This window comes from Botryllus schlosseri, chromosome 8 (genome assembly GCF_051294905.1).
Source record: "Botryllus schlosseri isolate E-star chromosome 8, Bs_hap1, whole genome shotgun sequence".
Taxonomy (NCBI): domain Eukaryota; kingdom Metazoa; phylum Chordata; class Ascidiacea; order Stolidobranchia; family Styelidae; genus Botryllus; species Botryllus schlosseri.
Genome location: NC_137243.1, coordinates 8,305,554 through 8,329,995, shown reverse-complemented (window position 1 = coordinate 8,329,995; position 24,442 = coordinate 8,305,554). Strand labels below are relative to the sequence as shown.

General features: G+C 40.4%; 3 protein-coding genes and 1 long non-coding RNA gene across 5 annotated transcripts in view; 3 read left to right on the top strand and 1 right to left on the bottom strand.

The window, feature by feature from the left end:
• The first annotated feature begins 337 nt into the window (after positions 1–337).
• LOC145445618 (gap junction delta-2 protein-like) lies at positions 338–21,493 on the top strand. 2 transcript variants are annotated; one of them, XM_080323818.1, is made up of 9 exons: positions 338–736; positions 799–927; positions 13,843–13,973; positions 14,722–14,862; positions 17,843–17,957; positions 18,465–18,600; positions 19,637–19,729; positions 19,801–19,922; positions 20,724–21,493. In XM_080323818.1, the coding sequence occupies exons 1-9, from the start codon at positions 642–644 to the stop codon at positions 20,899–20,901; spliced, it is 1,140 nt and encodes a 379-aa protein (XP_080179944.1). In that variant the 5' UTR covers positions 338–641; the 3' UTR covers positions 20,902–21,493. The 2 variants fall into 2 exon arrangements, with proteins under 2 accessions (XP_080179944.1, XP_080179945.1); XM_080323819.1 differs by having other exon boundaries at positions 339–736; positions 17,846–17,957.
• On the bottom strand, positions 2,961–7,213 carry LOC145445620 (uncharacterized). The gene is made up of 3 exons (XM_080323822.1): positions 7,095–7,213; positions 4,154–4,342; positions 2,961–3,897 (listed from the first exon to the last, which is right to left on the bottom strand). Exons 1-3 carry the CDS (start codon positions 7,183–7,185, stop codon positions 3,266–3,268), a joined length of 912 nt encoding a protein of 303 aa, XP_080179948.1. The 5' UTR covers positions 7,186–7,213; the 3' UTR covers positions 2,961–3,265.
• On the top strand, positions 8,730–10,551 carry LOC145445634 (uncharacterized). Its single transcript, XR_013917094.1, has 2 exons — positions 8,730–9,402; positions 10,021–10,551. It is a non-coding gene; the product is annotated as an uncharacterized LOC145445634 (long non-coding RNA).
• Positions 12,135–24,442, top strand: part of LOC145445608 (glutamate--cysteine ligase catalytic subunit-like) — a 56,783-nt gene continuing 44,475 nt past the window's right edge. The window contains exon 1 of the mRNA XM_080323803.1: positions 12,135–12,145. The gene's annotated coding sequence lies outside the window, so the exon portion shown is untranslated. The remainder of the gene's footprint in view (positions 12,146–24,442) is intronic.

The window sequence follows — 24,442 nt, the reverse complement described above, 5'->3', positions numbered from 1 at the left end:
TCTTTCTAGTCGTAGTTATCTCACGCTTTCTAGATATATTATGCTTCTCATATCATGATTTCCGTTCCGGCGACCCTGCCGTAATCAATGTACGAATTTGCATACAGACGCAGGAAACTTATCATAACCAATGAACAGGATTATATATCGTGTGTGTATAATTGTATATAACCTTGAAGAATCGAAAAATCCTGGTAAGGGCATGATCACGATCCCGTAAACAGAAAAATCGGTTGCAAAGACAAGTTGTAACGGTAGTGAAATGTTCTCGTCATCGGATAAAACGTATGGAATGGAACGATTTGGGTAGAGCAGGCGGACTGGTATTACGTTGGAAGCAAGTATAATTTTTTTTCTCAAATTGCTTAATTGGGCTTACTGACTTTGTATATGAATAGGAGCATACTGTAAGGGCGAACAAACATTGGGCGATTACGTAACTGAGCTGAGCGGTGACCATTGAGCAATCACGTTTAAGGGTAAAACGTTCTTCGGTTGAGAAGATAAAGCAACTGCAGGTTAATTTTGGGCGCAAATACTTCTCTCATTCAATGGTTTTCTTCGTTTTTATATAGCTCTCTCAAATATAAGGTGGTTCAAATTTTATATCTGGATTAGTTTATAGCGTTCGTCTTGTCAACATGGCGTGGCACGTTTTTGAAAAGCTTCTAGAAGGGGTGGCGAATTACTCAACTTTTATCGGTAAACTGTGGATTACATTCTTCTTCATATTCAGGCATGAAACTTTGAGGTCCGCTTATACGACCGTGTGCAATCAAACATGCGATGTTTTGACAGGATTATCATCGTTGCTAGTATCGGCGACACGGTTTATAGCGATGAACAGAGCCAATTTATATGCAACACACTTCAACCGGGATGTACAAATGTTTGCTACAATCGGTTTGCCCCTATTTCCCAGATCAGGTATGTATAGCGCTGTGTCTTCATAACGTATATAGATATATATATATATTTACCTATTAGACTACTTTGGTGGACAGTCCTGTTTTGAAGCAGTTGGGCGACAGTTATCGCCAACAGAAGGAGACAAGCTAGGCGTCTGAAAATAACTCGATTGGTTTTGGAATATCGATTCCGCGCTTTGTCACTGGTGATTTGCGGTTTATATCGCAGCGTTTAGAATATACACGAAATGTCCTCCAACTGCGGTCGCCCTAATTTTTCCCAACTTTTTCAATATCTAATAGACCACTTTAGTGGACATTCGTTACTTAGGGAGACAATTCGCCATTTTGAATTACCAGACCATGACCATTGCTGTTACTGAACTAAGGTGGACATTGACGTCGTATTATATGACAAGGTTCGGGAACCAGTTTCGTCAAAAGAGTCATTTACCAATGACAATCACTTTTGACGTCACTATTTGAAATCCACGACGTCATCCTTGTACGATATCGATGATCGCGATATATAATTCGCCGTTTGTTTGTTTTTTATTCATGGTGTTTTGACTAATTTCGTAGTTTTAGAGTATGCCTATATTCATTTTTTGATTCCCTATTCACCGACTTTTAGCACAGCCCACTCCTAGGCTTTTATAAATCACCGCTTACGCGGATCACAGGATGACGACGAGCCTAGATAAACCTCCAACACTTGGGTAGGAATTCTCGTGTCGTCCTCAGCCGGACTCGAACCAACAACCCATTGGTGTTGCAGCTGTGGATTATACCAATGACCACGCCATTTCACCACGCACATATTTGCGTTTGAAAACTGCTGTGAAAATACGGAACATGTGTCTTTATAAGAAGCTACAGTTGGCCATGCTGCAGATTAGATCACCAGTTTTTTACGGCTAGTATCCAAATCACTATGACATTCGTTGGCCAGCCGTGGCTACTCTGTCGCGATAGCAGATCCAAGTTCTAATTAGGTAATAAATATATTCGGTTTAATATAAGCAGCCCTTATATCCCTCGGAAGTATAACGTCTCATGGACCATACAGTCTACTAGCAGGTATGAGGCAATTTTTCCACTAAGGCACTGTACACTTTTTGATCCAATATTACCGAATAAAGACCACTTTAACATGTCTCTAAACCGATCTCAGACTCTCGCCATGTTATAGCCGCGTCAAATTGTAAGGAGTTACCGTATAAACTTCGCTCCAAATTCATGTTTCTCTTAAAAACCCTACAGCAGATCACATTGAATCTTGATTCGTGATAATCTTGGGCACTTGATAATTGCTAACTTTCATTTGTTTTAAGCCATACGCCAACTTGTTCACTGTTAAGTAATTCGGACCTCGAGCAATAAGGCTACGCCCCATGGTGAGCCATGGGTGCATCCTCCAGCCAATGCTGAAAGCGGCCAAAAAATCGTTCGATTCTACCAATGTCAACCTGCTAAATCACACCAAGAAATGAAATAGTTCGAAGCATGCGATCGAAACCAATTTATCAAAACACATTCGCAACAAAATGTTGTGAAGAGAATGCAACGAAAATCATGAAACGAATTGTACATTTAAAATTGCCACCAGGTACTAAACGAAATTGCTCAATCGTAATCTACAGTCGTCAGTGCTAGAGATCACTGACGCTACGTGCTGAAAGTCTGATGTCATAGTCCATGACTATTCGTGCATTTGTGACATCCCCTTATGCAGTGCAGAGCGGCATCTTTTTCTCTCATTGAAGATTTTGGTTTTAACCATTTTTATCCTCTGCATGTCCGGTAAACCTTTCAGGATGTCACTGCTTTCCACAAATTCTCCAATTTCTTTGTATCCTAAAAAGACACGAGCATATTTCATTAAATCTATAATTTGGGCAACTAGCTGCATATAACTATTGTAAGGTTCAATGGTATTTCAACGACGACGGTCAGAAGAAATCATATAACATCGAAGGTTGGCCTAGCTCGGAAGTAGGATCCAAAGAAATCGATATCTTCACTGCCATGATCACTAACTAATAAATGTATATTACGCGAACACACAGCATCAATTTACATTCCCCCTCGCCATCTCATCCCTGTAAGCGGCGTCTTATAAAAGCCCAGAAGTGGGCCCTGCTAAAAGTCGGCAATTATGGGGGGAATGACCATAGTAGTCGACAAACACCATGAATACCACAAACGAACAAACCCATTCCACTCTACCTGGCAAGCTGCCTTTGTTGCTGTCTCCTTCCTCATAAATTACATCCTTGAATCTGTTTAGGATTTCAGCTGTTTCTTCACGAGTCCATCTATGGCGCTCTTGACGCTCTTGAAACGAGAAACCAAGTTTAACCCTGGCAATTCTGGCAAATTTTCAATTGGGAAAGACGGCTTTTTCTTTCACAGACCAATGGCATCTGCAGTTGTAGCATTTTTTTGTTGTGTTGCATGATTGCTTGCTTCCTTAATAAATCGAATTTGAGGAGCCGTAATTTTCCACTTAAAGCCAGAGCTTCTTTGACTTCATCTTCCTCAGGATGCTTATTTATTAAATGTCGGTTAAGTTTCGTTTGGAACTTCTTGCAGTAAAGGCATGGCCTTGCCGGTTTTTTCTTCGGCCTTGCCCGCTTTTTCTTTATCCTTGAAGTCACAGCTTTCTTCTTTGGCGTTGAGGTTTCCAGGTCTGTCCACTCACAATCAGAACCATCTGGAGCCCACGTTGATGACTGTGAGCCACATGAGATATCCATGGCTGCCTCATTATTGCTGTTGATATTGGTGTCGCAACAGTCTGAAGTGGATGACTTTTGCTGAGATGTTGCGGGTTTCCGGGTTTTCTCTTCTTCCCTGCCATCATCGCTACTGAAACTGTCCGTAGTCGAAGATGAAGACTGTGGCTCATATTCCGAAGCTTCACTGATACATGACTCCTCAAAGTCTTCGTCTAGTTCCTCGTGCGCATCTGGGTCCATTTCATAATCTGAAAAATGATGCCTTAGGTATTTATTCATTTCCTGCGGGATAGAGGAGTTCTGTGTGTAACGTTTCACTAATCCTATACCGACCATGTACAATGTACATTGTACCTATATGCTAGAACGATAAATGTATTGGAATAGTAATACCACTACGAATTAATAAATTGTCATCAATATATTTTGGTACTGTTGAATATGAGAATATTAGGTTGAACACTTATGTTGAAAATGAAATGTGGCAAAATATTGTAAACTCACCCTCTTCATGTCCACTGGGTCCAGCCTCTCCGTCGTTATATTGACGATCGAGTGATTTTAGTCTTTTATTCATAGGAGGTGTTTCACATGAGCCACCTCTATCATTCTGCATCTCATTTTGACTGATGATATGTAGCGAAGATCCAAGCCTCTTCCGGGCATTGACATCATCTTCATTATCAACAGTATCTGAAAGATGCTTGTTCCGATTAGCTGTGATGAAACGAATTTGCGTAGGTTAGACTATCGTGTTGCATGTATCATGTATCGTGTTGTCTGTCATTTTAGATTCAAGAGTGACTGATGCGTCGCATTTGAATAGATAGTTTTGGTAAAAGGAGTGCCCATACTGTATTCAACATTAACAGTGAGTAACTGGTACGCTACATGCAGATGTATGTGATGCTGTAGACAATTTTACAATCATATAAATGTATCGTATCATTTTGAGATGTTGGTTGAGTTCACTCGAAGGTGTCAAAATAAATAATTCTCGAGTAGCGTGCAATCGCCCATAACATGATACCTTCCTTACAAGGTAATCAATCTTCGAAAATTTATTCGCTGATGATGACCGAGAAATGACTGCGAGATAATTCACATTATAGTGCGCACACCTCACCGTATTTGCCATTATATTACTGGAGATTGTTGGACCAGCGTGAACTCAAAGGTGGTGTGGACACTCGGAAAACCACGTGACTGTCAGACCCAGATACCTTTGACGACTTTGTTATTGTCGATCCGTCTGCAACAGTAATTAAAGGCAAAGTCGCTATTGCTCTTCGTTGATTTTAACTATGTTCCATATCGATTTGAGTGACATAATTTCGTATGGTATATTTTGATGCTGTCATCTTGCGCTGTACCAATTTTCAAGACTATGGCTATATGACTAGCATAGTAATTTCGCTGTCGAAGTCGAGTATCTAGTAAATTAACGCGCGCCGATATAATGTCGACCAGCGCACGCAGAGTCGCAGACCCTGGATACGCGAATTTGATAACGTACTTACTACTGTAATTATAGAGTCACACCCTTGAAACTTGGTTAAGTATTAGATTCCTTCATCAAGATATACAATATGAATTTGATTATCCATAGCCGTATGAAATATATTTAAATTGTACACATACCAATACTGGCTTTTGCAGTAAAATCTGCTATGCGGCAGGCTGAATGCCAAATCAGCGCGCACCCTGACATACGCGACTTTAATCACGAAATTGCTACCGTAATAATTGAGTCACAGCCTTAAATCTCGATACAGTGCTAGATGTCTCCATCAGAATATACAATACGATATTTGTTATCCCCCGCGGGATAAAACACATTCAAAACCTACATATAGCATTATAGCAATTTCGGCTTTTGTGAAAAATCTATCATGCGGTAGCCTAGATGGCAGGTCAGCGATGTACTTGATATACTCGACTATCATAACGAAATTACTATCCTGATCACCGAGTCACACCCTCAAAAATTGGTTCAGTGTAAGATGCAATCACCTGACCTTCAGCCTACCGCATAACTGATTTTTCACGAAAAACAGTATTGGTATGTGTACATTTTGATTGTTTCCTATATGGCAAAACTTCGGATTGTATATCTTCATGATGGCATCTAACATTGTATGAAGATTTAAGGCTGTGACCCAATAATTAAAGTAGTAAGTAGGCCTACGTTATCAAAGTCGACCATATATTGGCGCGGGCTGATTTACTAGATGCTCGACTTTGACAGCGAAATTACTGCGCTAGTCATAAAGTCATAGTCTTGAAACTTGGTAAGATGACAGCATCAAAATATACCATACGAAATGATGTTCCCCAAATCGATATGAAACATAGTTAAAATCAACGAAGAGCAATAGCGACTTTGCCTTTAATTACTGTTGCAGACGGATCGACAATAACAAAGTCGTCAAAGGTTGGACTAGGTTCTATTACGGACTTGAAAAAATTATATTGTTTGCGAATAACGGGTTTGATAGAGTATAACCGCATCATACATGGGCTGTATAATTGAGTATTCAAGTGCTCAACTGAGGCGTTGATTTTGAGGTAACATTTTTGATTGATGTAACTGGTCCGCCCCGCGAGCGATTTGAAGGTCTGAATCCGACCGGCGAAGCAATTCGAGTTTGACACCCCTGGCTCATGGTACACGGTAGTAATAAGGGAGCGAACACATCACGTAATATCCTTGTCAACAAACCGTAAACATATTGCACAATGTACATTGTACGTGGATAACAACGCTATTTGATGAAATATACCATATCATCGATCATCGAAACATTGCGAAACATTACTCCTCATCAAATTGACTCAATTGATAATAGACATAATGATGAATGGTTCGTTTTCAAAACTTGGCGTCAGCATTGGAATTATTTCGGGCTCGGATCAATAATTTAAAACTTTGTATCATTGCTCTGTTCGAATAGTAAATTAACTGAAATGTGGTATAGACATTTGATAGTTGAGTAAAGAGTAGAGATAATACTTCCAGTTTCGACTTCAACATAGATATAGGCCTACTGTAGGCCTGCTTCAAGCGAAACAACTAATATTATGCTACTCGTATAAGAAGCTGTATGATCATATCAGTAAACTGAATCATTCATGATGGTACAGGGAAGAAACATACCAACACTATGCATAATTGTATACGCACATGACACACATTTTACATAAATTACGATGACCGAAACACATGGCGTATAGTCCCTATGTCTCAGAAAGCCCAACGAACGAGCCGTACCTTGATGTATTTGTCAAATGTAAATTTGCGATTATAATTTAATCGAAAGATTGTTATACCACCTTTCTGTTGTCCTTTAATACTCTCTAGACTATTTACACTTGTTTAATATATAATTAGGAACCACTGATATATTGAAATACATGTAATCATACGGAATTACATGGTACGTACCTTTGTCATAAGAGACATATCTTCCGAGCTTTATTGGCTTAGGATCAAATGCTTCGTTGTCGCAGTCAGAGTCGGTTAGTATATCCATCATATAGTCAGACTAGTCAAACCTAATTCTAAACAGATGCGTGTATGAATATTCTGCTTGATACCGAAGAGAACGCACCGCCTGAAATCCAGCAAAGCTAACCCAACATTCGCCTGTACTCGGAGACACGTCTAGATCTCGAATTCAAGGCCACTCAATTAGTGAGAGCGTCGCGAGAAAACGTAGTGATATGATCCACAGTTGCGATACCAGCCAGTTGCGGTTTCGAACCTCCTTAATTACCTTGGCGCATGATGAGATAATCATCATTGTAAACGAGGTATTGCATGCGACATTATGTGATTTATTAGGCTCCAGGCTCCACCTATGTCTGCAGGCCTGTGCTTCAAATCCCGCACTAATCATAAATGTACGTATGTGCTTGTGCACTCGTACTGTACATTTACAAGTAGAAATGTACGTGAGACAATAGCATTTCATTATGATATCTCTAGATATTACCATCCCGGCCACTTACAAAGTATTTGTCTCCGCCAAATCAACTAACGGTTTCGATTCGCCCATATGACTTCCTTTGGTAATAACCCTGCCCGATCAATTATAATTACAATTATCAACATGGCCAAAGCGCCAAACCCTGTATAAACTAATCCCAACCTATCTTCATTTCGAATTGCGAACCTCCTTGATTACATTGGCGTTTAATGGGGGTCATCATCATTGTAAACGAGGTATTGCATGGCATGCGACGTAATATGATTGAATAGGCTCCAGGCTCCGCCTATGCCTGCAGGCCTGTGCTTCAAGTCCCGCACTGATCATAAATGGACTGTACGTACGTACACTAGGGCTGTTCAAAAATAAAGTAAAATTTCGGATTCCAGCCATTGACTTATTAAATTGTCAGGTTACCCTAAGAACACTGCACACCAAAGTTGGTTCAATTCTAACAAGTAAAGGACTCCGCAGATCAAATTAAAAATTTTAATTTATTAGGTGAAATTTTGAAAAAGAATTCAAATTTTTCTGCCAACCCCATGAAATTGTTTAGCTGTCTTCAAAGACGATGCAAACCAAATTTGACTCAATTCCGACCAGTAGAAGCGGAGTTATGTGAGTTTTTCGATTATAATCCTCGGATTATCCTGGATCGGTGGATCATCCGAGAAGTTCACGTTTTTCATAGGCGGGCTTTTCGAGGTTCCGTCTCGGTCGTTCACACCACTGGGCCATACGAGGTACCGCTGCGTTCGTCTTCGGGCCCCGCGTAGACCGATACCCGATACGATCGTATCGAACTTTCAGCCGACTCGGGATCGGCCTTCAAAAAACAGTGTATAGCGCTTTTTTCACAGTTTTTTTAATCACCGATTTCTCGCCAACCGAATATCGTAGCCGGATAAATTTGGTACCGGCAGACGCGTAATTCGATTACAATTCCAACGATACCCGGGAAATGGGGCTGAGACGCGTAGACAAAAGTTTTCTTCCAAAAACCCGTGATGGTACGCCAATACGGGTTACGCAGTTGGTTTTTCGATCGGTCGGTATCAGAACATAGATCGAAATACCGATCGACAACCGCTGGTCTTAGGGGTTCGACAGAGTTATCCCCGTTTTCCTCTGGTCGAACTGAACGCGATGATATCCGATTCAACGGCTTGGGCACGGGGTTGGCCCGGTATTGGCGTCTGAAAAGTCGGTTTTTGTCTCCCAAAGGCTACCGAATTCGCAGAATATACAGATCGATCAGTAGCTTAGGAATAGCCTACTTTTATCACAAAAAATTTAACATGCCGCCTTTCTTACAGAGATAGGCACAATTCACAATGTTGAATTAGGTCGATGACTTTTGTATTGTATACGTACGCGCGACCAATTGCGTGCCATCAACTGGTAAGGTCTCATGTCTGCTGTCACCGAGTGATTGAAAGATTAGTTTCAGCGTATTAGCAGGTTATTGTAAATGGACGTTACTTTGGACGATGGACTAGCAGATGATGTAGAATGATGCAGAAGATGTATTAGCACCTCATGGCCCTAAAGTTTCATGACAAGTATATCAGCATGAATCCTTAACACGAATCTTATATGAAAAGTTAAAGACGCAAACATGCGTGATGGAGTTACTTCCCAATCAGTGTTTTCATCGAACGATTCGTTCTGTGTATTGAAGAGTATTCTACATAGCTGCTGAATTCTGCGTACAATAGCGTACAAATTTGGATCGCCACGCTGACTCCTTTTCCATGACAAAAAGTGAGTATTCAGTATAGAATGCATTTCCCTTCTGTTGTAAGTATTATATTTCGTTAACTACGTCACGCGGAAGGATAAGTACTGGACAGAACAGTCGCCAAACGGAGGCTGCGTCCTGTGATGTTTCCCTCACTAATTCAATTCGTGCCGTGGTAGATTTTCACTGCGTAACGTGCTTTCTGACAGATTATTAAACGTCTATGTGAGTAGCAACGGATTTAGAATCGTCCTTGAAAAGGTGTTCACAGAACTCAATTAGTAAAATGTTGACTTCACGCTCAATATATCTGGGAATAGGCCTACTTTTATCGCGTAACGTTAACTTTATATTGTTTCCCGATTAATTTCAAATAATTCAACTAGCTAGATACTTTCTAAATATTGATAAATCGTATATATACGCTGTGTGAGTGAGCACATAGTTACGATAACATCTGCCTTTTCGTTTCATTGATTCAAAATCAAGTGTGTGGCCTATGATAAAGCTCCATCTTGATGAAGCAACCTATCATGTTGCATTTTTGTTTTGAAATTTACTGGAGTTGTGTATAATCTTCAAACGTATGTACTGTGCATGGAGCTAACAATTTGGCATTAGATCGCTGCCTTGTTTTTCAGCCACTGCAAACAATCGAGACGTCAAGATAGCTGGGAAGACACTTTAATGAATTTGCCGTCAAGCAATTCTGATCAAAGTGCCTGCGGTCTCCCTAGTCTGCCATAATGATCAACGATGATGACGTGACGGTCTGATCACTTAACCATCAGACTGTCAATGTCAATATATGTATTGTTGCCTTGGCTTGAATGGACGGGGCCGTAATTGATAGCCGAATCTGACTGCTTCTTACCGTGTGTTAATATAAGGAAAATAGAATATCTGTACCCATGTTTTAGTTAGTGCAATGCATATAATGTAAGATTATCGGTTGTAAGCCTAGATTATACCGAGCGTTGTAACCAGCGCATTGTGCGAAACCGACACTCTGGGTATTTACAACTGATACCACAATATGTCTGATAGCCAGTGATAGGTGTTTGAATGGACACTCTCTTGCCGCAGCATTGTGACGTTATGAAATGACAAAACAAGTCAACTTTGCAGTTGGCTGCTTTCCGAACCTATATCGCCACATTTCAGCCTGATCATCATTATTTGTTTATGTTAGCTTTGCAGAGTCATTTTATCCTTGTACGTGATGACGAATAAATGAGTTTGATTTTTCAAGCAACACTGCTGCATGGTATGAGCGGATGACATGAGCTACGTCAGTTGAATTTAATGTTAAAATTACGGTTGATTGATATCACGCGTTTTCAACCCAGATATGCGTTTCTGGTAAGATGATAGGGTGATTACAATCATTTAGGGAATTGCTACAAACTTACGAAGGTATGGAAAGCTGATTGAGGTCACATGGTCCGTTGGACCTTGCACATAATTTGAAAATTACGACGAGATATATTGTTATTATGCTAGTCGTTGCTGTTCTCCTCTCTCTAGCAACGAAATTATTGTGGGTGTGGAGAGGGATGATTACACCCGCGGCCATATTAGGTCACATTTTATATTCATCTGGTCCAGATTGACACGACATGAATATTCGGCGCCAGCAATTTAGGTACCCGGATCAAGACATTTTTATATCGAAGTTTACGGTCAACATAAGGGAAATCCTTTTCGGCTAATGTTTTCTTGCTGACGATCTTTTTGGCTCACTTCTCTGAGACCCATGTTGACCCACACTTTATATGTCTTTTTACATCGTGGCGTGGTAATGGCCAACGCTCGCTTAGATGCCTACGTCTACAGATGATGCGCATTTTTTGTGGAGGAAGGGTGCCTAATAAACAAACATTTATCTACATGAAATCGCGTACAGCGCGAGAAAAATTAAAAAGTTACGAAAATTTTCAAATAAATAGCGAATAATTAGTGTTCATTCACGAAATAATTTTGGCACCATTCGAGCTCGCCCTCCCCCAAGCGGGGTAGGAATATCTGGGTGTGGCAGGAATGGGGGAGATAGCGTAGCAGTGATGCGTGCGGCTTTTTGATCTGTAAATCGTTGGTTCAATCCCCGGGCGGGTCAGACCTAAGATTCGAAAACTGGTATCCACGGTATCCGATGGTTAAGATAAAAATAAGTTTGTTTGCTTTCTCTCTTTCTCTCTCTTGAGCATTAGTAAGGTGAATCCTTTCTTATTTGCAACAACCCTCCTTGGTTTATCTGGGCTACTCCTCCGACAAAGACATGGATTTGCGAATGCCAGGAAAGCGAACACTGAATTGCCAGGACAAGCAACTGAAACACAGCTGAAGAGAAAAAATGGAAGCCAATCACCTTCACGATTAGGCCGAGATGGATGCTATAGATTAATAATAACCGTGCTTGGTAGTTTTACCATTCTCTTCTCTGTTCAATATGTCGCAATGCATCTTTAGTACCGCATTGCACATTGTCTGGCTTGAGCGGAAACAATAATTTGAGCTAAATTAGAAATAAAAGTCGGGGGTTCGCTGAGGCTCGCGACGGTCCAAAAGGGGTCCGCAAAGACATGAAAGGTTGAGAATAACTGACAAAAGGTATATGCCTTACGCTCGCAACTGACAGAGCATCTTAAAGCTGTCTTGACACAAGCAAATCAACGACCTATCAGCTCGATATATTGGGTGCGGGGAATACTACAGAATATTTATCATGCTATAACCAATACATATATTTGATGGAGTTGTATTAAGGTAAAGCAGGGATTCTTTTTCACAATATGTATCACGAGTGTTAAACAACAAAATTTAACGATGGTATAGTGCCCTTTCGCCTTTGCCAAGAGCTAATCAGGGCCCAAATAATAGGAGTCGTCATTAAAATCGTACGATCCGCGGTGTCTACCAAGATCGCAACTAGAACTTATGTCGAGTCATCACAATGGTAGTCAGCATTTTTTATGTCGTCATTTTTTAAAACAGTGTATAAAGTCTTAAAATCCCTATATATACTGGAATGGTCTAAACTGAGTAAATCCTAAACAAAAACTATCATGTATGCAAAGCGGTGTCATTTTATACACGCGAAAAGTGGAAGAAAATCCCCCCTATTGATTGTCGACTTAATGCCACTTTTCAAAATACGGGGTTTATACAGGGGTCAAAATGTCGCCATTGTAACTCGAAATTCCTGCTACTTCATGACTTGATTTCTTTTGGAAGGGACAAATGAGGGACTAATAAGCGTGGTCCCAAACGGATTTGCTTAACAGACGATAGCAACCGAGGGAAAAATGTCGCCAAGAATTAGGGGGACACAAAATTGTCTCCCAATTTTTTTCGTCCCCCAACTGCTACAAAAATAAGTGCAAATGTCTCCCAAAGTAGCCTAATAGGTAAATATATATATATATATATATATATATTAGGGCCTCTGAAATTTTCGTTATCAGGGTCCCTATCGTATTATATTATACATGTCGCTGATGCAGGTCTGTGCGGATAAAAATTTGAGGGGGATTAAATCTTCGCAATAACGACGTAACGAATATACATTGTGACATGATAAAAAGAATGACCTTGCAATGTACGAATAAGAAGTTCGACAAATTTCACTGCACGCTGACTGCGCCCATGGGTGTATAGAAATTAATGGTTATTGACATCCTAAACTCATTTATATTGGCGTAACAGTAAATCTATCGAGAGTAAAGAAGTAGCAAGTTAGCGATCCGATGACCAAACCGGCCTGGGAAGCGGGTCAATCTGACCAGTAAGTTACTTGAAAGCATGCAATTCGCAAAACGCTGTTGCGATCAAACCCTTATATCCGTATATGTGATATCGTCTGTCATATGTATAGGCTGCATTCAGGAAACCTGTAATATGGCTAAAGCCGACTAATTCTGAAATACAGCCCGCTGTCTAAAACGACAGTTAACCGTTCCGGTGAATAACTGTGAATGAGTTTTACCACCATCTTCGAGTAGCATTTCGTGTGTTACCAAGATCGCTCGAACCTCTACGGATCAAGTTTAATCAAAGCCGAACATTTGTTGACTGAATTGTTACGCCTTATTCCTTGTTACGCGGACCCCTTTGTAACTTAACTTGTAGTGTATATCACGGTAATAATACATTGACGCATGTTGCGTAATACGTAGGCCTATTATGCTCTAATATTGTGATTTTACGTTAGTCATGATTAAGTTTCTTGCGAAGTAAACAAACGAATTCTGAAAAATGGAATATGAAGTCCCGACGGAGCATCGCCATTTCGAAAACGGACACAATGCCGTGAACTCATAATAAGATCGTGAGTGTTTGCCAAGGGTAGTCACTGGCCTTCGCGAAGGCATAAGATTTCGGCATGTATACTACATGTACACGTATTTTCTTCGAAACATTCTGTACCAACGTTTCTTACCACGGAGCATATTTGAAATTTAAAGGTTCTGGGCTGTGCAGATATTAATTGTCGGAATGCCAAGCGTGATATTTGTGGTGTTCGCTTTGCACAAGATGTCGAATCTATCAGCTAGGAACGAAGAGGGAGGCTGCGAACTTGCTGACCAGCGATCTGGTAATTTATGAGTATTTCGTGTCATTGTCTCGGTATTATAACCTACTCGCAACATCTCTATATGATGCCTGGCTAATACTCGTACAAAATAACGACACCCTTCCATGGTACCGCCAACCGGACTTGACAGCGATAGAAAATTTTTAGTTTTTCAAAATTAGATTAGAGTTAGAATTACAGCTACAAAGTTTTTTTCTCCAAATTAGAGTACAATCAGAATTGTACTTACAGCTATTTCGAAATTAGCTTAAATTAGAATTTTAGCTACACAGTTTCCTTCCAAAATAGATTAGAATTAAAATTAATGAATTCACGAAAACTCAGACATTCAATCAAGTTCCGTTAATATTAAATCATTCGTTCTTATGAGGGTTTCGCATTACAGTTCTCGTGTATCATTTATAAAAAAAAAGAAATTCTATTATAATTAAAATTAGATCATATAACTCACGGATTAGACCAGAATTAGAGAAAAGCAAGATTTCACAAATTAGACTAAAATTAGTTTACCGGCATGTCGCTTTGATTGATCCAGTTCGACAACTAGAATTATCTACTTGTCCAAGTCCACCACCAACTAAATTACTGTGAGTGTGCACTGTGCAGTCTTAAACAAAAGTATGCCAACACTATCAACAAAGCACCATGTTTTATTCAATGTTAAGGCTGTGTGTTCTGTTTGCGGGTAACAGCGACTAACACTTCCGTGCACATACTTTGCCCTTGATTTCAACCTCGCTCTTTCCAGACGAATTTGAAAATCGAAATTTGAACCGGCGCCGCCGAAAGAAATTGAATTACGCGGACGAGCAGCGTATCGCGCAGTCGAGGAGTCGGAGCAACAATTCCAGTTTGCCTCACTACGAAGACTTACCCGACGGACGACCAAGTACGTAAAGTCTGATGTGCTTTATATGCCTCATTCACCGCGATCGTAACGTATTCAACGTATCTCTAGGTAGCGAATAGCTTCCTTTGTGGTGGTGTTTTTATAATTTGAACTTTCATTACGTCGGTCTTATTGCATCGGCATCTTGATGTGCTTTTGTGGTGGGGTGGCGAATTCTTCCCGTATAGATCACTCTAGCTAGACTTGTAAAAATCTTTATTTCTCAGCTTTGCTTTGAAGCATGTTATTTTCTGGCACAATATAATTCGTCGTCGGCCGGGAATCGTTATTCGTTGAGCCTAACCGCGGCACAAACCAATTTGGAGTACTTCTAGTATTTGCCTATTTGGAAGTACATAGCTTCAATATACAATTGAAAAGTACATTCATACTGAAATAACCCGCATATTTTCGGGTTCGGCTCACACTCACCAGGGGTAATCGTCGGCAAACCTAACGCTAACATGCTGCACAATCGAAAGACAAACTGATCAAATCGCGCGAAACAGCTGAGCATTGAGCATAGGAAAATAACAAATTATTAGGATCAAGCTTAGAGTAAAATCATGTTTAATAGTTTCTGCGAAGAAATTAGCACGCATAGTTTGGTAGAATCTTGTAGCAGACCGCGTGTTCGAGGGAGACACCTGCTACAGTCATTAATACCGTGCTGGTATAGTCATTAGTCATGCATTATCAAGAAATGGCGGTCTCGAACTCGAAGTATACTTGATAAATTGCTAACAGGGTGGATGGATATAACAGTAATCTTTTGAATATTTGATTGTTTAGTCTGTCGTAGCCCCTCATATCAACCGCAACACTTCATAGCACGGAATATTCTCGAGTGCCATTCTTTCCACGGTATAATACATCCTGGTCTCGTCGGGGAGTATGCACTTTCCCAGCTCCTTGAGGAGGTAACTGTTTGGTATAATTTATCACTGTTTGTACATGTAAGGTCATGCAATGAAGGATTTAATCTGTTGTATTTCCGACATCTTTAATTCTATATATGCTGCAGAACATTTGTGAGATCTTTTCGATCGCAATTTCTTCACACAGTCGTATCATCTTGATTTATTCGTGACGAAAGCACTTAACCAGCTACTTGAGTGTGTAATTATCTGATATGGTATATCATTGGGTGTTTTCTAGTCTTATCACGTCGGGTTGTGGTATTGTGGTGGTGAAGTGTTTAATGTAAATCCGCAGCAGTGAACAACATCGTTATACTATACTCATCTTGACTTTTGCGTGGTGCGCATAATGGGTGAGGTGGGGTTACGGTATTCATAGTTTCGCCGAGTGACATCGATTATAGGGAGAATTTGACCCGTATTCCAGTTATTTCGTTAGCGGTGCTGTTTCCTTAGAAATTCCCCTCGTGATGATAACACTGAATTACGCGTAACCGTGACGCAGTTTACATCCCCAAATAAGGTGGATCATGTGTTTGCGAACTTTGATATTTTCCTCTAAAGTTGCAGGATTAGGTGATATTTGTAAACGGATAAATGTTGAATCTTCTTGCTCGGAATCGAAATGTATATTCATGGGCTAACCCTAATTTTTTTTGTACCTGAATTGAATTTTGTTTTGTTCTAACTTGGTATTATTATACTTTTGGCATTGAAGATCAAGTAATTTCACCAATGAATTTACTATCAATCTGCCATATGTTTCATCGGCCGCGCTAATCAGGCTAAATTTCCAAATTGAAACATTTCCAGATGCACAAAATCCTAGAATATCTTATGTTCAACTCATTATACCGAAACCCGTGATTACAGCCTTGTTTGCGAAATTATTGTGCTGATGCCTTGAACTTTTTAAGACTTTCTCTATTACCCCGTAACTGAAAATGTGTGAGTCATTCATAGTGGATGTCTGGGTTGTATACATCATCTAATGCAAAATGCGCATACCCACGAATCATAAACGCGTGAAATCTTTTAAGTCTTAACTATGGTGACATTGCAAGATCGGGATGGTAACAGCAATTCATCGGATTAAACACTTTGAAAATATCGCAAGCAATCAAGTGATACATTTCCGCCGCGCTTCCGTATAATGAATGTGACCTTTGACCCGTTGTAGCCGACAGCGCAATGCACCAAATGACGAACGGACAGTGGGCACGTTCAGATGATTTTATATGATGACGCAAAGGCTACACGGGGTATGCGATGGGACGCTCTTTAAACTGTAATTTTGATGACGTGCAATCGTGCATGTCATACGGCTGGTGATTTCATAGATCTGCCATAGCCGCTGGTTCCGTTTGATTTTCTATCGCCTATTGGACACGAACGTACAGAATTTAACTGGCGATCTATTCATGTCACGTATATGCGTCGTACCTGGGTGCGATCATTTTTAGAGTTATTTCGTTTGGAAGGCTAGCAAAGCGGAAAGAAAACTTAGCGCTCGTGTTTTTCGTCACGCATCTTCACGCCCTTTCACCTTACGCTTAAATGCCATCATCGTTTCCACCTTGCGATTTCTGGAGATACTCAACACCGCTCCGCATTCTCGAATTCCAACGAGTTCAGCGTGGGAAATCAGCTTCAACATCCGATGGGATTTCGTTTTCTGAAGGCTAACTAAATTGTACGCCCGCATTATCTTTTCTTTCCCGGCTATGGGAATTGTAAATTTCGTGCAGACTTTATCGAATTCCGGGCCCGCAACCGTATGATGGCTATGATAATAATATTTTACCCGAGAAAATCAACAGCCTCCGTCGGTGATTGATTTCATTTTTGTCAGATTCGGGAGAGTTTTTCAGATGCATGCGACACATTGAGATGCAGTGCATCAAAATAATTATAATTCATCAGTTACCGAAGATCGATGACAACAGTTTTAGGCGCTGTCTAACCTAGAACTGAACCCGGTAGGAGATGGGCATAAGAACGACTTTATTGCAGATTTATTCCACATTGCGCCAATTATGAATACTGTACCTGATTTCTAGCAGCGGTGGGGGTGCTTGTTCACAAAGTCAAAGATACGAAGAACAACTCCATGAATCTAGAAGGTCGTGCGTCTTTTCATCCGCACATTGAGGTGGTCAATATGGAACCGGAAAAGTGAGTATAGTAATCGTCATAGTGCAACGCATTACCCAAGAAGTAATCAGAGCTTTATCATTAAATAAAAAATGTCTCGGAATGCGGTAATATGAAGGAAAGAAGCAATCGAAACGACTTGTTGATGTATGTAGACCAATCAAATATCCACATTGACCTGCATAAATAGCCTATACCAACAGAAGTCGATAAACGTGCTTAAAAGAGGCATTCACAGTTACACGTAAACAGCACTCTCGATGAGCAATAACCTATACGCAGAGGAATCTAATAAGATGGACAGCGATGAAAAGACATGTCTCACCACATGGTGTAGACGCAGTTGGTCAATGTGCGTTTACTGTTCGGGTATTTCCTCTGTCGGTTTTCATCAGATACAGTATAGTCGAATCACTGTTTTCTTCACCAAAACATGCACACTGCACAGTGCACACGGATGCTCAAAATAACATATATACTGACTATCTTACTCCAATGAAAACGCGTATGCAACGCATCTCGTTACAGAAAACAAGTGAAAATGAAAACTGTGTACAACAAAGACGGAAAATCCGAAGTCATGAAGACGCGGGCGATATCTGTGGCATATTTCACCCAGACTATCTTCACAATCGCCATCGAGGCGGTATTTCTGTATTTGCAAGTGCGTTCAAAATTCACTGCTATGCATTTGTATATATTAGTCGCAGGTTGAAAATCGGCTAATAGGTTTCGGCAATCCGATGACGTCATAGATCAGGGGTGGCCAACCTTTTTGCCATTCACGGCCGCATTTCGACAACTCATGTATAGCCGACGGCCGCATTCCAGGGAATAGTCGTAATGAACGGGCTGGGCGCCAAATACCCAGGTTAAAGTGTGTATGTCCATTTCCGGCGAACTCCCGACCAGCATATTTAATGATGTAGGCTTAATATACGCACCTAAATAGCGAATGGTTACTGGTAATGTTAAGGGAATGCTGATAGTAGCGCGAAGCGCGAAAATTTTTTCAGATTCACTTATGAGTTTCGTCATTGATATTGGTAGTTTTACATATTACTACCAAATATTTATCCTTCTCAGCCAATGTGATCAGATTCACCGGTATAGAGTTGATGCAGGGGTGTTTTCGGAAATTTGGGGCAAGTTATAAATTATGATGCATCTTTGGGTGGGCCAATCGTTATTAGTCACTTTGTAGCATGCTGTTATTTCTTGACCCACCATCAGGATTGTCAGTATAGTGAGGAGCACACGATTCCGAGTTGGTATTTCCATATGAGGCGCATCATTTTCTTTTGCTGTTCGCATCTGTATTGTTGGGTTCCGATTGCAAAAGGCGCTACTATATTAATCGAAAAATGAAGTCAACATGAATCGCGCCCAGCGCGAAGAAAATTTCAAGATTAATTAAAATCTTTCAAGAAATCGGGAGTCAACTCATTAATTCAAATTGCATGTCGACGGCCGCCAACACATGCTAATTGAATTACGTGTTCACGGCCGTACAAATTTCCTTCTACGGCCGCAGGTTGGCCACCCCTGTCATAGATAATGTATGATGTAGCAAACGTTTATGGCGTTGAAATGGTGTTGCTATTTTTCTGGATGAGTGAATATTTTCAACCATGAATGCGCAATTGCACATGTTACTGAGATCGCCAATTTAACGCAATGCTTTATTTGTTTTTACGCAGTACAACATGTACAAATTTGAGGTCAACGAACTGTATGTGTGTACCGCTGATCCGTGCCCACGAACGGTCGACTGCTATGTATCAAGACCACGGGTACGCGTGCTTTGATTATGCCTCCGAAGGATGCACGCATAATCTATTTCACACGATTCTATTTAACGCAGGAAAAAACCATATTTCTTCACTTTATGTATGTCGTCTCTTCACTGTCAATCGTCATCAATCTGTTGGAACTGGCTCATTTGACTCGGAAATACATGGTAAAGGGACGGAGCATTAAGCAAAAGTAAGGGGTTGATTGGTCAGCGATAATAAGACATGTTATTTATAGAATACGGATCCAGAGGCGGTCGAAGTACTCCATTGTAGAAGTATAGAGGTGACGCCGTAAATTTCTACTCAAATAAGCAGAAGTATGGAACTTACGAGGCATGTCAAAACTGCTTCAAATATAGATGTAGAAAGTGGAGATCTGAGAGGCATTTAGAGTAGTTTGAACAAGTAGATTTGGTCGGTGGATCACTTACATTTAACAGTTAATCTGTGGTGGCCATTACCAAAATAGCAAGGTGCATCTTCGCGACTAACGCAAAATGACCAATAAACACACTACAAATACGTACAATTTGCCGAGAATGTAGCCGGTCACCATGATACAGGGGGTCTTCCCCCCACCCCAGTTGTCATGAGATTTTCATTCGTAATAGTGATGGGAGCATATCCTCAAAACGAATTTCTACTTTACAAAATCCAAAGTATGAAGGATGCATAGGGCCTATAAACTGCTGAGTGCAAGTAATCTAATAATATGACTACTTAAATAACTAGTGCTATAGTAGGCAATACTTGTGTACTCGAACAAAGTAGAAGTACCTCGATACTGACCAGCTCTGTGCAAAATCAGATGTGGTGGCTAGACTTAGTCAATTTTGTTTGGAATTTTTTTTTCGACATATATATATATAAATCGACTTTTCAATTAGATAAAATAAATAGGGCAAAAGAAAACAGGAAACAAAAGAACATCAACATACATCCCGTGGTATAAAGTGCTAAATATTTCCTGACACCACGCGTTCTATTGCAGTAGCTACCTTTATGGATATCCCACTGGGAGTGGAGATGATCGCCGTTACAGAGCACGCATGCCCACTGCTTCGGCTTACCCTTCCTTGGGTCCCTATCCCCGGATGCACGGCAATTCAATGACAGACACCGATAACGACGGTTCCATAGGTAGCGACTACTCGTACTACAGGCGATGATGGGGGATTTCGTGTTGCTGTGCATTTGCGGAACGTTTGCGAAAAATCATGACAACGTAGTAGACTCCGAGTGCTCGTAGAGCACATGTAAATATGCTGGACCGACAGTTTCAGAACTGGAAGTATTATTTTCAAGTGCAGTCATATTGTAAATTGATTTCTATTCATTCTTCGGTTGGTCAAAATTGCGCAAAGTTTATGTTTGCAATATTTTTAAGGTTGATTATTTCGATTCGAAGACGTACCCGAAACATTCGTAGCTTTTGCGTCATTTTACGCGTTTTTGATATTCTGCTCGTGGTTATGTTATAAGCAATCATATCATAGGAGATAGCAATCATGATTTCCGCTTCCACTGGCGCGTCTATCCTCGATTTAGTGCAAATGCAGTATGAACTTTGAACTGTGTGATTCGATATAACATTTCAGCTTGTAACGTGTACGACTGCACGACGTGCACGTGCACGTGTATGTACTTTTGTATATTCTCTTATTTCTTTCGTGTTGTTCAAGTTGTGTTTTTTATGGTTCGTTGATAATTTATTTTGTACTGATTTTATACCCGCTGCAGATTAAAGCACATCTTTTTGAAGGTTGCGCCTTCTATTTTCGCACCCGGCCTATAGTCAAACTACGCTCCGCTTGCTGAAGTAGCCTACATGATGATAACTGAAATCTGCAGGGAAGAGCGTCGTGGCAATTCTATAACAATTAGGGTGTAGGCTACTCTGATGCGAATTTTCATGCTCTGTGTTCGCAATTGTATTACATTTGTAGGCGATCTCGATCATAGGCGCTAATAGATCAGGGATATCTAGACTATAGAGATATCGTGAAGCGGATATTGCTGAATATGAATTGGATACTGAATGATGTTTTGTTTCTCATGAGAAGCCGGTAGAATTGTCGAATGTCGACTAAGCGCCATGATTATACACCATATAGTCAGCCTACTACAATTTATAATTGCACCAAGGAATCGTGTTCGTGCACATTATCGTTTGCATACAAATTTGTTTGAACAGTTTACCTAAAACTATTGTATCTATTTTTTATAGTTCCTTATATGTCTAGAACAGGGGTGTCAAACACACGGCCCGTAGGAAATACTTCCATTAAATAATCCCTGAAGACAGCAAATGTCGAGAATGCTCATCAGGGCTCTTCAAAAATGATTTTTTTTCTCAAATCGTACTGGCTACTTGATAAAATTGTTAGGTTACCTAATTTAAGCCTACACACAAAATTTGGTTCAATTCCTGCCAGTAACCGCTTTGCTACAGGAGAAGAAAGTTTCTATTTATTATATAAAAATAAATAATAAAAAATTTGAAAATTTTCTGTTCACCCCATGAAAGTGTTAGGCTGTCTATGGAAACGATGCTCACCAAATTTGGTTCAATTCCAACCAGCGAAAGCGGAGTTATTGCCGTCGAAAAATTTGGATTTGAATAAAATAGTATTTACGGTGAGCACAATTATAATAAATAAACAAAGAATCGGTCACCGTAAATACTATTTTAGTGCAGAACAGATTTTTAGACCTGGCCATCCAACCACTAGTAGACGTTCTTGTACAAATTCCCAACAACATTGTTTGGCCGAGAAGGGATTTAGTGAAATAGTTGAAAGCGAAAAACGAGCGAAAAAAGTTGCCTTTCCAATGAGACACTTGATAGCTTAAGCTACATAGTAGCCAATTTGTTGCACATCTGAATAAAATGTTGTAGCTTCATCTTCTTTTTGTATAACAATTTTCGATTCGTTTGTGCGAATGAAATTATTTTAGAAAAAAAAAATGCGAATGAAGCTCAAAAAGGTTGAAAAGCATTGATATATATGATATGCAGGGCCGTAACAGCGCTTCGCCAGCCCCCCCAGAACGTTGGTCTTGGGCCCCCCATGTGTTGATGAACATACCCCCCCCCCCCTCGAGCTATTCGCTAACTACCGCTACTTAGATATCATTTACATTGAGGGCCGTTTCTTGGGTAAGCTTTTCTCGCCTAAACGCGCGAAGCACGAAAAAGTTCTATAATTCATGATTCAATCGGTCAATATGATCTATGATCGGGAATTGCATATATGTTGCTATCAATTTTCATCCTCTCTTTGCTCACGTAATCAGATTTACAGGTAGAGCTGAGTGAGGCGTGTTTGAAAAGGTAGGACCCCTCAATATTATAATTAAACATCTTCGGGCGTATACCCGTTGGCAGGAACGAAACAACACTTCGTCAGGCCCCGCAAAAAAAAAATCCTACTGCCGAGTGAGCCAGCGCCGAGCGCGAAATTTTCGAAAATTCATGATAAAATCGGTGAATAAGATCGGGAATTGCAAATATATTGCTATCAGCTTCTTGCCCTCTCTGCTCAGATAATCAGATTTACCGGTAGAGCTGAGTGAGGTGTCTTGGAAACTGTATGGCCCGTTGGTATAAATCCTTAACATGATGTTATTGCGTGACCTCCTGTCTGCCATATCAAAAATATAGAATCGCCATAACGTAGGCTAGGAAACTAAAAGACGCACACGATTTCAAATTGGTATTTCTTCACTGGCATATAATTTTTACCTGCGGGATGGTGTTTGTCTTGTGAGGTTCAGATTGCCAAGACAATATTTTGTTCATATAACGAAGTTTCCGGTCAGCATTAGGGCATAGTCCTTTTCGGCCAAGGTTTTCTCGCTGCCGATCGTTCTGGCACATTTCTTGTAGTCGCATGTTACATGGCCTACTCTATATGTCTTGGTGCGTCGTGGTGCGGTAATGGCCAACGCCGATATATGCCCATTTCAAAATTTTTTTTGAAAAAGTTGCATATATTTTCAAAAACTACTCTATAAATTATGCAAATTCACGAAATAATTTTGGCCCCCTTCGAGTTCGCCCCCCCCCAATTGGAGGGTTTGGGGTGCGGCAGTTACGGGCCTGATGATATAACTATTATGTATAATACGCAGTTGATTGAACTATGGATGAACCATTGTTGAAGTATAGAATGTAAACATGGAACGGCAACGACCGATTTGCAGCTTCGTTCCGCTTAGCTGAGGCTGTATTGGAGAATTGTTTTTCGTAAGCGACTGTAGGATTTCTGGCAATCCAAAAGTTATCTTCCAGAGATCGGTCGTTGCCGATCCATGTTAACATTCTATAGATGAAGAAACATGGTCATTTGGTCATTGGTCAATGGTCATGGACCATATCCATAAAAACATTTTGAAGAAAACGTTTCATACCGCCTCCAGTGACTTAATTAGAATAGCAGCAAGCCAAAAACAGAGAAGATCTGTTTTGGATTTGATCTCCGATTTAAAACCCAAATTCATAAATAGCCTAATCAGAGCCCTTGCACAATAATGTTTCGTATACCCTTGAACGTATCGTGGGAATTGAAGAATAATCCAAAACCGAGATATGAAAGCTATGTATTAGCAACTCCGAATATGTTCCTATAGTGCCGATATATATTCAAATCCAATGTTTTAAAAGCCAAATCCATGCAAATCTATCTCTCCGGTCCAGGCCGTCACCCG

Excerpts from the sequence above, each read along its gene's own strand:
- LOC145445620 (XM_080323822.1), bottom strand. The coding sequence starts at position 7,185 with ATGATGGATATACTAACCGACTCTGACTGCGACAACGAAGCATTTGAT. Across the intron at positions 4,343-7,094 it reads ATATGTCTCTTATGACAAAG|ATACTGTTGATAATGAAGAT; the intron begins GTACGTACCATG and ends AGCATCTTTCAG. Across the intron at positions 3,898-4,153 it reads ACCCAGTGGACATGAAGAGG|ATTATGAAATGGACCCAGAT; the intron begins GTGAGTTTACAA and ends ATCATTTTTCAG.
- LOC145445618 (XM_080323818.1), top strand. The coding sequence starts at position 642 with ATGGCGTGGCACGTTTTTGAAAAGCTTCTAGAAGGGGTGGCGAATTAC. Across the intron at positions 928-13,842 it reads GCCCCTATTTCCCAGATCAG|GTTCTGGGCTGTGCAGATAT; the intron begins GTATGTATAGCG and ends TGAAATTTAAAG. Across the intron at positions 19,923-20,723 it reads GGACGGAGCATTAAGCAAAA|TAGCTACCTTTATGGATATC; the intron begins GTAAGGGGTTGA and ends GTTCTATTGCAG.